The sequence below is a fragment of the Malus sylvestris genome, chromosome 3, assembly GCF_916048215.2.
Source record: "Malus sylvestris chromosome 3, drMalSylv7.2, whole genome shotgun sequence".
Taxonomy (NCBI): domain Eukaryota; kingdom Viridiplantae; phylum Streptophyta; class Magnoliopsida; order Rosales; family Rosaceae; genus Malus; species Malus sylvestris.
This window is the reverse complement of record NC_062262.1, coordinates 107760-121209: the sequence shown is the minus strand read 5'-3', so window position 1 is coordinate 121209 and position 13450 is coordinate 107760. Positions and strand designations below refer to the sequence as shown.

At 39.5% G+C, this 13450-nt stretch overlaps 1 protein-coding gene across 2 annotated transcripts; it reads left to right on the top strand.

The window, feature by feature from the left end:
- Positions 1-2887: 2887 nt before the first annotated feature.
- On the top strand, positions 2888-6894 carry LOC126616601 (uncharacterized). Of its 2 annotated transcripts, none has more exons than XM_050284678.1 (9): positions 2888-3053; positions 3351-3485; positions 3605-3692; positions 3873-3932; positions 4369-4431; positions 4520-4720; positions 4816-4927; positions 5818-6035; positions 6493-6894. In XM_050284678.1, the coding sequence occupies exons 2-9, from the start codon at positions 3364-3366 to the stop codon at positions 6583-6585; spliced, it is 957 nt and encodes a 318-aa protein (XP_050140635.1). In that variant the 5' UTR covers positions 2888-3053; positions 3351-3363; the 3' UTR covers positions 6586-6894. The 2 variants fall into 2 exon arrangements, with proteins under 2 accessions (XP_050140635.1, XP_050140636.1); XM_050284679.1 differs by lacking the exon at positions 2888-3053 and adding an exon at positions 3196-3220.
- The last annotated feature ends 6556 nt before the right edge of the window (positions 6895-13450 follow it).

Here is a 13450-nt window from a genome sequence, read left to right as displayed (position 1 = left end):
AATTCATTTAGATGTCATACTTTTGATGCAACCAAATGCCATGGCCGTTGAATAATTTAGGGAAAATCGATCATCAATATGGGGAACTACTGGAGCAAACATATTAAGTATAATTGATTACGGTGAATTCGGATGCCCTGGGTCTTATTTTCGTATGTTTTTAATTTTACTATTACATGCATTTTATTTCAAGCTTTCCTTAATTTTCATTTTATTCAAATTCTCTATCTTTTAAGTTAAAGTTTCTTAATTATAATGTGTTTCAACTTAGTAGTAAGATTTTTAGAATCAATTTGATCTTTGTGGGACGATATCCGTGCTTATATGCTATACCATCATTTGATTCGAGACTTAATGAGGTTAATTTCGATTATCTAATTTTCGCAAGAAGTATCATTCATCCAGTGCTGCCTCCCAAATGCCACTACTAGTGCAGGACTAGCCTTGCTAAGAGTGGGCTCGTTTCCAGATGATAGTCCTGTTAAAGTTTCAATTGAGAGGGGAGATGACACTGAAGGTTTAAGCTTCAATTTACTTTCAACTGTGGAAGACCCAAATTCCACGCGTGGTGATGTAGTATTAGCATCCATGTTTGGTTTTGAAGGCGATTGGATCTCTATCTTTGGAGATTCTGATGTTGAACTTGCTAAAGGTGAAGGGGCAGATGAAGGCACCAGTGGATTTGAAACATTAAAAGTGAAAGAACTAGAAACAATTGAGGAGAAAAAAAAGATGATGATAAGGATGTTGATACATATTTACTCTCGTCTGCAGCAGTGAGAGAACTAGCCAAAGATTTGTTTAAGATATCACTGAGGAAAAGGTTGGTGCAACTGATTGCGGAATTGATGGCGAAGATACAAGAGCCAATGATGAACTAATTATTGGAGATGAGGGTGATGAAATTGACATTGAGAATATGGTAGGTGGTGTCATTTTACCAGTCTTGGTTTTGGTTGTTGCAGCACCAATCTAGGCAAACTCTCCAGGCTCGCTAGGATTCACAGGAACAAAAAATGAGGGAGAAAATGGAAGGTCGTGTTTTTTCTCCATATTCAATATATATGCCGTTGTTGTGTTTAAAAGCCTATCCTTCACACTTTCTTTTGGTGGGAGTGCAGTCTCTTTATCATATGAATGTAGCATATCATTATGTTTCTTTTGCAATGATAGTGTCTGTGTAGGTACCTTAGGAATTGATGGTTCTTGAATAGCGTCTAATGGTAAGACAAACTTTTCCTTTATAGGAACTGAATCATACTTCCCAATATCATGTCATCGCCAAATCGTTTGGCTATCATGTTAGTGTCCTTTGTAAAATTTTGGCTGGCTGCATGCAATAATTGGGATGTTGATGACATTTTGTGTTCTTGCGACCTAATGCCCAATACTAGGGTTTGGGACTCACATATCTGGATCTGACTTGACGACCACAAGCCTTTGACCTATCATGAGTACCTTAACACCCAAGATTGCCTCGAAGGACCTGATGCTCAGAACATGGTTGAGAGGACTTGGTGCCTCAAAATCGAGGACCTAGAGACCTTGTTAACGACTTGGGAATCTTGACGCCCAGGACTAAAATAGGATACTTTGAGACTCGGACTAAGAAACTTGGTGCTCAAGACCCAACCTAGGGACTCCAGGTCGAGAACACTACCAAAATCTTTCAAAGTCTAAAGGTGTTGGGTTTTGAATTTAGCTATCAAGTCAAATTATTTCAGTCTTGAAATCGTCAAAATTGGATTAGATTGTGATTGCAAATTAAATTGGATACCTTTTTTTAATCAATCAGGAAATCCTTTAAAAACAAAATGTTGATGAGGGGTAAAGTTCTCTTCTGCGCATTTTTATTCACGATTGAACGGTTAAAATTTAACTAAATAAACTCTATTTAAATCTCAATTTTTTAAGAGTAAATTGTAGCAATGGTCCCTCAACTTTAATGAAATTGGAGTTGTTTATACCATATTTAGGGCCTCATATTTAGATTTTGTATAAATACTCCAGGGACTTAAATGTAATTAAGTAATAAAGGAATGGGCAAATATGTAATAAGTGATGAGTCCTTATTCTATAAAAGGACCCCTCACCCTCACAATTAGGGGAAACCGATTCCTAAGGCTCTTCACCCTCTCCAAGCTCTCACTCTTAGAGCTCTCTCTCTCCCTCACTTCTCAGAGAAATACAATACAATCAGTGTGGACGTAGCCCAAACCTTGGGGTGAACCACGATACATCTTGTGTTATTTACATTACTTGCAGATTCACGGTCAGATTTACGTTGTTCCAAGACCTCCGGTTTTGTGCATCAACATGAGCAATGATCCTTCAACTAAAAATTCATTATCATTAGTCCCTCAACTTATCAAAATGTGTAACTATAGTCATTTTCATCAATTTTGTCAAAATTTTGTCAAAATAAGTTATGTTGGAATAACCATTTATATAATTAGGGTCCCTCAACTCATCAAATTGTGTAATTATAGTCATTTTCGTTAACTACGTCAAATGTTTTGTCAAAACGAGTTATGTTGGAATGACCATTGCTACAATTGGGTTAAAGTTAAGATACTATTTCTCTAGTTGAATTAAAGTTGAGGAACCAATGGTAATGAATTTTTAGTTGAGGGACCATAGCTGCACGTTTTGATGAGTTAAGAGACCAATGATAATAAATTTTTAGGTAAGGGACCATTTCTCAAATTGAGTTAAAGTTAAGAGACCATAGCTACAATTTTTTTTTTTTTTAAATAATGCGCAGAAGATGGTTTTTTATTTCAAATTTAACAGTTTAATGGGCCTGGTGGTTGCAAAACGTGAGGGGATTTGACCCAAAAACAAAAGAGCAGGCTAGATAAGAATGAAGGGCGGGGCCTTGTACGTGGGCCTGGTTTGACATCCGAAGTGCTGCTTCCTCAACCTCTCTCCGTCTCGTACCCAAAGAGAAGAGAGGGCGGCCATAACTGGGCAATTGGTTCTCCATCCAAAATTTGATTTCTTAATTTCCGACAAAACCACAAAATTCCTCAGCCTCATCCCCCATCCCCCAGGTGCGTCCCCGATCGACCAATCGCTCTATCACCCAATCTTTCTTCTTTTGGGTGTTCTCCGTTTGGATTTACATTTCGCGTTCATACTTCATATAGCCCATACTCGATTAGATTGATATCATTTATTTTTTCTTTATATCGATAAATCTCGGCTTCAATTATTTTATGTATGTATGTATGTATGATGTATCTGTATTAAAGTTAGATAGATTCGAATGCGGTATAGAAAATATTTGATCTGTGGTTTTGGTTTGCTGCTGAATCTGATCCATATTCATATGTGTTTGTTGTGTGTAGAACCAAAGAAGCAATGAAGATGAAGGCAGCTCACCCTCTGGTGCTAGTTTTTGTGGGTTTGCTTGCGCTTGCAGTAGCACCTTCCACTTCAGCTTCCACAGTGCCAGCTTTCCTCTGGTCCCCTCATTACCATCAGTATGTACTTCTTCCTTCGCCTAAACCCTATTTTAACAATCCACTCAAGTTTCTTAGTCTCATAGCTTACCATCAGCTGCTCAATTGTTTTATACTGATTACATGCTCTCTGAAAACAGAGTCAAGGCAGCCGTAAATTATCAGACAATATCCCCCAAGGATTTAGCAAAGTCTCTTCTTTCCGAAGGTGGCTGGTCCAACCTACTGGTATTTTCTTCTCCGTTAGTTTATTGCGCTTCCTTTAATTTTTAAGATGTATACCTGTTTCATGTGAACTGAAAGAAACAAGTTGTTCTCTTTGGTTTTGTTTTTTTTTTATCCTTTTGGTTTTCCCGCTATTGATTTTTCTTCTAAGTTATATTTATGTATTTGTTTTCAAATCCTTAGTGTTCCGCAAACAAAGTTCATCAGCCTTTGGAGCTGGCTCTTGTCTTCGTTGGTGGAGAGGTAAGAATTCTGATGTTGTCTTCCTTTCATCATGTAACTTCCCTATACATGCTCCCAGATCCAATGAAATCTAGTTCATAATTTAAAATCCTTTGTGCTGGCCAGGTTGATATACAGTCTGAATCAGTTTATTGTTCTTTGTTTAGGTGTCTAGCTACTTTAAGTTTTTATGTTTTATGGGATTAAATTGTAAACTGCTTTTCTAGAATCAAAACAGTTGCTTGCTTTGCATAAAGTACAATGCCAGGGAAGTAGCATGTATGTAATTTGGATTTCAATTTCCAAGAATTTGAATGAGTATAAGAATCACTCTCTTAGAACCAAAGCGAGCTTTCATTTTTTGGATGAGGTTTCGTTATTCACATTGCAATACAGAGAAAAGCATTTGCCGTTGTTTATGTCTTGGGCTACTAAAGTAATTCCTTTCTTATCTTAGTTACAATCTTCAGATATTCCTGCAAACAGACATGCAGATCCAGCTCTTGTGGACTTCCTCAAAGTAAGTAGAGTTTGCCTAATTGTAGTCTTTTGGTTGATATATGATCAAAATTTCGGTTGAAGAGCTGCCTTTCCATGGTCTTCAACAGACCTCTTTCTCAGGATCCAATTTCTCCATGGCCTTCCCTTTTGTTGCTGCACCGGAGGAGGATTCTATGGAAAATTCTTTGGTGTTAGAGATTTCAGAGACTTGTGGGCAGGATTTGGGATTCAGTAATGTTACTTTATTTGGGTCATGCTCTATTGAGGGTGAAAATTTTCAAAAGCTCTCAAATGTGCAATCATTCCATGTAAATTAACTTGACAATCATCTATATTACATGATAAACATTTTTGTTCTTTGAAAAAGATCTGATGTCTTTTTTTCCTCAATAAAATTTGGCAGGATTATCTTGTTTCAGGGGTGGAGAAGAGATCCAAAGGGGAAGTAGATTTGGTTGTGTTCTGCCATAAACAATCTGAATCTTCCAAAGAACTTGATCAAACACATTCTGAGGGTATGTTAAGTTAAAATTGTTAATATGATATTTTTGAATCATAAGTTTTTTGGATGTGTTACATGTTTTGAAAAAAGAGCCTTGAGGCTCACCTAGGCGGATTTGGAGGCGGGGCAGTGTTTAAAACGCCTCTGCCCAGCAGGAATAGGCTGAAACTCGGCTAGAGGTGGTTGAGGCGTGCCTCAGGCTTTCGACTGGGCCTTTTTTTTAATAAAATGAAGGCTTTTTAACCAAAATGATCCCTGAGATTTGCATAACTCCTCTCTTCGGTCCTTGAGATTTGAAATCAATAGAAGCAGTCCTTGAGATTGTCCACGATCAATCATTTTGGTCATTCGGTGAAAATTATGTTAAACAAGGATCAAAATGACAAAATTACCCTCAATTTAATAAACAAGATAAAATGATTTGACAAAGTTTGAGGGTGTTTTTGTCATTTTATTCTTATTATATGGAGATTTTTCATGGAAGGACCAAAATGATTGATTGTGGACGAACTCAGGGACCATTTATATCGATTTCAAATCTCAGGGACCAAAGTGAGGAGTTATGCAAATCTTAAGGACTATTTTGGCAAAAAAGCCTAAAAGGAACTGCCCAAGTTCAAGTTCAACTAGACTATATGACATACCCTACAATTTCAAGTTCAACTAGACTATATGACATACCCTCCAGGTTCAAGTTCAACCATATTACATACCCTCCAACTGGACTATATATTAATAATTTTAGGTCCCGTGAGGCTATCGCCTAGGTGAGGCTATCGCCTAGGTGAGGCTATCCACAAAATGCCTTGGCTTCACCTTCGCCTTTTAAAACATTTGTATACACAAGTCACAATGGTCTAGGACATGGATGGTCATGCAAATATTTCAATTGGATTTTTGCAGGTAAAGTTTTTTCTGACCTTGTTAATTCCATGGATCAATCTGGGGCAAAGTATGGAGTTCTATATGTTTCAGATCCCAGTAAGTCGATCCAATATCCTTCTCATCGAGAATTAGAAAGGTTTCTTGCTGAAAGTGGATCAGGAAATGCATCAGCCAATTCGACGGCCTGTGATGAAGTTTGTCAGATAAAATCATCTCTTCTAGAGGGACTTCTAGTTGTAAGTATCCTTTTCCACTTTTGTTTTGCTATTTTATGGTGAGGTATTTGTAGATTCTACATTTTTTTTAAGTGTGTAGTCTCTACTTTTTTTTAAGAGTTTGTAGTCTCTACATTTTACTATCTTTCTACGGTCCAAATCATACTCAGATAGTTTTCAGACAAAAATAACTTAAATTAATACCCACCTCTACATCTTTTTACTGCTAAAAAGTATAATTGCCCACTTCATTCATATGGACACTCATGTAACTATAACTTCTTGTTCGGATGTCCAAATGCCCTTTCCACAACTTTTTCCTTTTCCTTTTTCTCTTTGGTCTATTGACACAAATATACTCATACATGCCTCTTCAGACATTAATTGTGTGGATTTGTTAAAATGACAAGTACGCATTACAGATGAAAATAATATGACTGATGCGGTATTGATGATGTTTCTTCTTGCGATGATTCAGGGAATCATTTTGCTTATAATCTTAATATCGGGCATTTGCTGTATGATGGGGATTGACACTCCGACGCGATTTGAGATGCCCCAAGAGTCTTGACTTGTAAATGCGAGATAACACTCATCTGTTGTGGTGCAGGCAATTGGATCTTAGGTAAACTCAAAAGTAGTTGTTTGTTATATATAAGTTGCAGTGGGATGTTACCTTTACAATATTTGTTCACTTTCTCAAGAGCGTTCTGTTATGCTGGCAGTAATGATTTAGTGTTGTATTAGAGTGTGTATCCACATGATAATATTGATTTTGTTTGCATCGGCTGTCTGGCTGTGTAATTGATTACAGTACAGAAAATCTTATCCTATGCTACGGGATAGATTGATAATAAATTAATGGTTTTGCAACAAACAAGGGCCAATTTCATCTCATTCCCTCCCACTTATCCTATGCTACGGGATAGATTGATAATAAATTAATGGTTTTGCAACAAACAAGGGCCAATTTCATCTCATTCCCTCCCACTTTTGACAGACCTGATTTGATTTATAATCGAGGGAAGTAATTTTCACACACGAATTTCTCTTTTTCATTTTGGTTATTGGGTTGAACAAATCAAATGAGAGTCAAGACACGTAAATAATGAGAAAATGTAGAAGGGGAAAATGCACGTGCAAAACAGAATTGAATGTTATGGTTCTTTTTAGCTAATTACTGCATGGTTTCACCGAGTAACTCTAAATCTTTGATTATCAATGATAACCTTCATGCTCTTATTTATCAATTCTAAAGGGGAAAAAAAAAACTCACTCTTCCACTTGTTTTAGCCTCACTACATTATCAACAACAACAACAACAACAAAGCATTTTCCCACTAAGTGGGGCCGGCTGTGTGAATCCTAGGTCTTCCTCTACCCCTTCGGCCCTGAACCTCTGTCCCGTAGTCACATCTTCGAACTGGAGCGTCAGTAGGCCTTCTTTGCACATGTCCAACCCACTCATTCCTAATCTTATCCTTTCTCGTGAGCCCACACCTCCAACGAAGCATCCTCATCTTCGCTACACCCATTTTGTGTACGTGTTGATACTTCACAGCCTAACATTCTGTGCCATACAGCATCGCCGACCTTATTGCCGTCCTATAAAATTTTCCCTTGAGCTTCAGTGGCATATGACGGTCACACAACACGCCGGATGCACTCTTCCACTTCATCCATCTCGCTTGTATTCCATATATTCTGTCTTTGATCGGCTTAGGCGAAGACCTTTAGATTCCAACACTTCTCTCCAAAGGTTAAGCTTCACATTTACCCCTTCCTGAGTTTCATCTATCAACCCTATATCGTCTGCGAAAAGTATACACCAAGGAATAACATCTTGAATATGTCTTGTTAACTTATCCATTACCAATGCAAAAAGGTAAGGACTTAAGGATGAGCCTTGATGTAATCCTACAGTTATGGGGAAGTTTTCGGTTTGTCCTTTATGAGTTCTTACGGCAGTTTTTGCTCCTTCATACATATCCTTTATAGCTTGGATATATGCTACTCGTACTCCTTTCTTCTCCAAAATCCTCCAGAGAATGTCTCTTGGGACCTTATCATACGCTTTTTCCAAATCTATAAAGACCATGTGTAAATCCTTTTTCCCCTTTCTACATTGGACCACATGTGAAATCTCATTCCCGGATTTCACCGTTATAATCTACGCATTGTTATTATTGAAATTTTATGTTATTTTAGGGAATTTATATTAATTTATTTGGATTTTAATTAAATTAGTTAGGAAGTTTGAAGTTTGGAAATTAATCATTTAAGTTCCGTAGACCTTTCGAGGTCATAATTTATGTTGATGCACAAAATCAGTGAGGACTTTGGTACAACAGAAAGTATTAAGTTTGTGACCTTTGCTAGATTGCTCTGGTCATTAGTGTGGATAAGTATGTAAAAGGATAGAGACAGGAGAGCAAACACAAGATGTATGTGGTTCATCCAGATTGGCTACGTCCACGGAGTAGAGGAGTTCTCATTAATTGTGAAGAGTTTACACAAGTACATAGGTTCAAGCTCTCCTTTAGTGGGTACAAGTGAATGATTTAGTACAAATGGCATTAGGAAATATTTTGGGAGAATGATCTCCTTTTATAGAAGAGAGTTTCTAGTCTTGTTCTGACATTGACACGTGTCGGGTTGTGATTGGCTTCTGATGTTGACATGTGTCGCGCTGTGATTGGCTTCTGATGTCGACACGCGTCACTCTGTGATTGGCCTCCTGGTTGGAGGGGAAGCTCCTCGGTTGGGGACTTGCAAGATCCAAGCCGCTGAGTAATCACGAAACTTCTAAGTACCGAAGTGTGGTATCGTCTTCACTTGCCTTATCTGTCTCATAGGTAAATGTGACATTTTCTCTGGAAGTACTCTTCCTCCATCCAGGGGTGGTATCTTTAACTGCTAGAGATGCACAAGGTAATGTATCAATTTCACTTGAAGCTTACTTGTAGTTTTAGGCTTGGTCAAGCGCGATACAAACCATGTAGTAGGAGTCCCCCAAGTCGCCAAGTTAGGGGATCTGCTGAAAGAGGTAACAAACAAGGTAAGCAATCAGAGCTCCAAGCAATCAGTCCCAGATCAGACGTTTGATTTCGAGTTCCAGCTGATTGTTCTCATTCTCCTTATCTTGCAGGCAGCAAGAAGGATAAAGATAAGAAAAGGAGAAGAGATGATATGTGATACTTTTGCTTTTGAAGAAGTAACTTTCCACAAGCTTATTCTTGAACTGGGCTGGAGGGTTTTCTGGTTACCTCCACAGTATAAGGCCGACTGAAGAATTTGAGGGTCAAAACAAGTCCATCAAATCTATATTATGTTCGACCCTTCTGATATGAGATACTTTTGCTGTTGACAAAGTAGTGGAAGTATCGGCACGTGTTCTGTTACACTTGTCTCCACATGCTTCCTTGTATCCTTCTCACTTGCCCTATCTGTTCCTCAGGCAGATGTGGTATCTTCTCTGGAAGCATAAGATGTTGAAGATGAGTACTCGAGAGCAATGCCAAGTAAGTAATCAGGTAAGGGGTTCCAGGCAGTTAATTCCTGACTGGAAGCTTGATTCCAAGTGCTGACTGATTGCTCTCATTCACCTTGTCTTGCAGGTAAGAACAAGGCCAAAGGAAAAGACAGGGAAAAAGCATGATATGAGATACTCTTACTTTTAACCCTGATGATATGAGATATTCTTGCTCTGGTGTAGCTTGTTTGCATAGGTATTATCGGGGGGAAAGAAAGTTGAGTATTTCGAGAGGCTTCGTTGGGAGTGCCCTATCAGATATGAGGAATGGTTGAGCATTTTTACAGGTCTGCCTGTCTGTTGAGGATGAGGGTCGACATATATAGGAGTCTCCCTAACAACAAGTAGTAATGCTATTCCTTTACCCTTCTTGGTCATAGCACTGTAGTGGAAGCTGCCAGCTTCACGTGTTTTAACTCTGTCAGAGCACTTTGAAAAAGTGGTCTGTGTTATCTGGAAAGCTGATGTTGCGCGTGAAGATTACAGACAAGCTTTATCCAAGGAGATCTGGCTCTCGAAGTTGAGAAAGCGATGCCTCTTCGGTTTTCGAACAAATGATCCTGTTGGGGATCTGGCTCTTAAGATTCGGAGAACGGTGCCTCTTCGATTTTTAAGAAAGCAATCTTGCTGGGAGTCTGGCTCTTGAAATTCGGAGAGCGGTGTCTCTTCGATTTTTGAGAAAGTAATCCTGTTGGGAGTCTGGCTCTCGAGATTCGGAGGGCGGTGCCTATTCGATTTTGGAGCAAACAATCTTGTTCGGAGTGTTTTCTCGAATGTGAGTAAAGGTTGGGCATTTTTGCTAGTCTACCTTGCCACGGAGCTCAAAGGTTGACACACAGGAACTTTCCAATTATCCAGCAGTGGTGCTGTTCCTTTACCCTTGTGGGTAATAATATGGTAGCTAAACCTTCAAAATTTATGTGTCTAAACTTTGTTAGTGCTGTTTCTTTGCTATTCTTTTACCCTTCTTGGTCATAGCGATGTAGTGGGAGCTGCAAGCTTCACGTGTTTAAACTTTGTCAGAGATATTTGGCAAAGTTATCTGTGGTACATATGAGCTGATGTTGCGTGTGGAAAGTGGATGATTGAACAGTAAGATTCACGTGCTTTCCATTTCACCAGAAATCTTCGACAGATTGCTTGTAATTTCCGCAAAGTTGAGTGTGCATGTGACAGGTGCTGACAAGGATGAGAAAGCAGGTGCTTCTTTGATTTTTGAGATCGGCCATCGTGGTCTCTGAGCAGCCCAGCTTTTGAGAAAGCAAGCGCCTCTTCGATTTTTGAGATTGGCCCTCGTGGTCTTTGAGCAGCCCAGCTTTTGAAAAAGCAAACGCCTTTTCGATCTCTGAGATCGGCCCTCATGGTCTTTGAGTAGCCCAGCTTTTGAGAAAGCAAACGCCTTTTTGATTTCTGAGCAGGCGCCTCTTCGATTTCTGAAGCTCCGTCGAGTGCAGATTTTTATAGAGGCTGACATTAAGTTCCAAAGCACACTTGAATCTCCACTAGTAGAAGCTCCATTCTTGCACTTCTAAGATCTTGATTTGTCCGACCTCTTCTCTCTTCAACACATTTGAAAATGTTTGGCCTTTCCAACCGTCGTTTTGATTTGAACCTTGGTGAAGAGGCAGCCGCGCATTCTCTAGACAACATATGGCACCCATCATTCTTATCCCCTACTGGTTCTCTTATCGTTGGAGATTCCGTGATGAAGAATGATATGACCGCTGCGGTGGTGGCCAGGAACATTCTTACTCCCAAAGATAACAGATTTCTTTCTAAATGGTCTGATGAGTTGGCTGTTAAGGACTCTCTGGCTCTCAGTGTTCAGTGTGCAGGTTCTGTGTCGAATATGGCCCAACGCCTATTTGCTCGAACCCGCCAAGTTGAATAATTGGCGGCTGAAGTGATGAGTCTCAAGCAGGAGATTAGAGGGCTCAAGCATGAGAATAAACAGTTGCACATGCTCGCATATGACTATGCTACAAACTTGAAGAAGAAGCTTGACCATATGAAGGAATTTGATGGTCAGATTTTACTTGATCATCAGAGGTTTGTGGGTTTGTTCCAAAGGCATTTATTGCCTTCGTCTTCTGGGGCTGTACCGCGTAATAAGGCTCCAAATGATCAGCCTTCGATGCTTCTTCCTTCTAGGGTTCTGTCCAGTACTGAGGCTCCGAGTGATCACCCTCCGGTGCCTTCTCTTTCTATGGCTCTACCGACTGCTGAGACTTTTCCTAAGCAACCTTTATGAAGGCCCCCTCTTGTTTGTTTATTTTAACTCATGTATATGTACATATTTGTAACTTATCGGAGATATCAATAAATAAGTTTTGCTTCATTTCAACGTATTGTGTTAAATACACCAAAGCCTTCTTCACTAAATTCTTTGAATTTTTCTTTTGTTGAAGCTTGTATGTTGAAGCTTTGTGAGTGAAGCATGTAGGTTGAGGTAGTGTTCCCTTAATTTCTCGAGTGAGGAAAACTTCTCGGTTGGAGACTTGAAAAATCCAAGTCACTGAGTGGGGTCGGCTATATGAATCTTAGAACGCCATTGTGCTCGGTCCTGTGTCATGTCCTCTGTTAGATCCAAGTACTCTATGTCTTTTCTTAGAGTCTCTTCTAAAGTTTTCCTAGGACCCCTTCGGCCCTGAACTTCTATCCCGTAGTCGCATCTTCTAACCGAAGCGTCAGTAGGCCTTCTTTGCACATGTCCAAACCATCGTAACCGATTTTCTCTCAGCTTTCCTACAATTTCGGCTACTCCTACTTTACCTCGGATATCCTCATTCCTAATCTTATCTTTTCTCATGTGCCCACACATCCAACGAAGCATCCTCATCTCCGCTACACCCATTTTGTGTACGTGTTAATACTTCACCGCCCAACATTCTGTGCCATACAGCATCGCCGGCCTTATTGCCGTCCTATAAAATTTTCCCTTGAGCTTCAGTGGCATACGGCGATCACACAACACGCCGGATGCACTCTTCCACTTCATCCATCCAGCTTGTATTCTATGGTTGAGATCTCCATCTAATTCTCCGTTCTTTTGCAAGATAGATCCTAGGTAGCGAAAGCAGTTGCTCTTTGGTATTTCCTGATCTCCGATCCTCACCCCTAACTCATTTTGGCCTCCATTTGCACTGAACTTGCACTCCATATATTCCGTCTTTGATTGGCTTAAGCAAAGACCTTTAGATTCCAACACTTCTCTCCAAAGGTTAAGCTTCACATTTACCTATTCCTGAGTTTCATTTATCAACACTATATCGTTTGCGAAAAGCATACACCAAGGAATATCATCTTGAATATGTCCTGTTAACTGATCCATTACCAACACAAAAAGATAAAGACTTATGGATGAGCCTTGATGTAATCCTACAGTTATGGGGAAGTTTTCGGTTTGTCCTTCATGAGTTCTTACGGCAGTCTTTGCTCCTTCATACATATCCTTTATAACTTGGATATATGCTATTCGTACTCATTTCTTCTCTAAAATCCTCCAGAGAATGTCTCTTAGGACTCTATCATACGCTTTTTCCAAATCTATAAAGACCATGTGTAAATCCTTTTTCCCCTTTCTATATCTTTCCATCAATCTTCGTAAGAGATATATTGCCTCCATGGTTGAGCGCCCTGGCATGAACTCGAATTGGTTGTCCGAAACCCGTGTCTCTTGCCTCAATCTATGCTTAATGACTCTCTCCCAGAGCTTCATTGTATGACTCATTAGCTTAATACCCATATAGTTCATGCAATTTTGTACGTCGCCCTTATTCTTGTAGATAGGCACCAAAGTGCTCTTTCGCCACTCATTTGACATCTTTTTCGTTTTCAAAACCCTATTGAAAAGGTCAGTGAGCCATGCTATACCTGTCTCTCCCAAGACTTTCCACACTTCGAT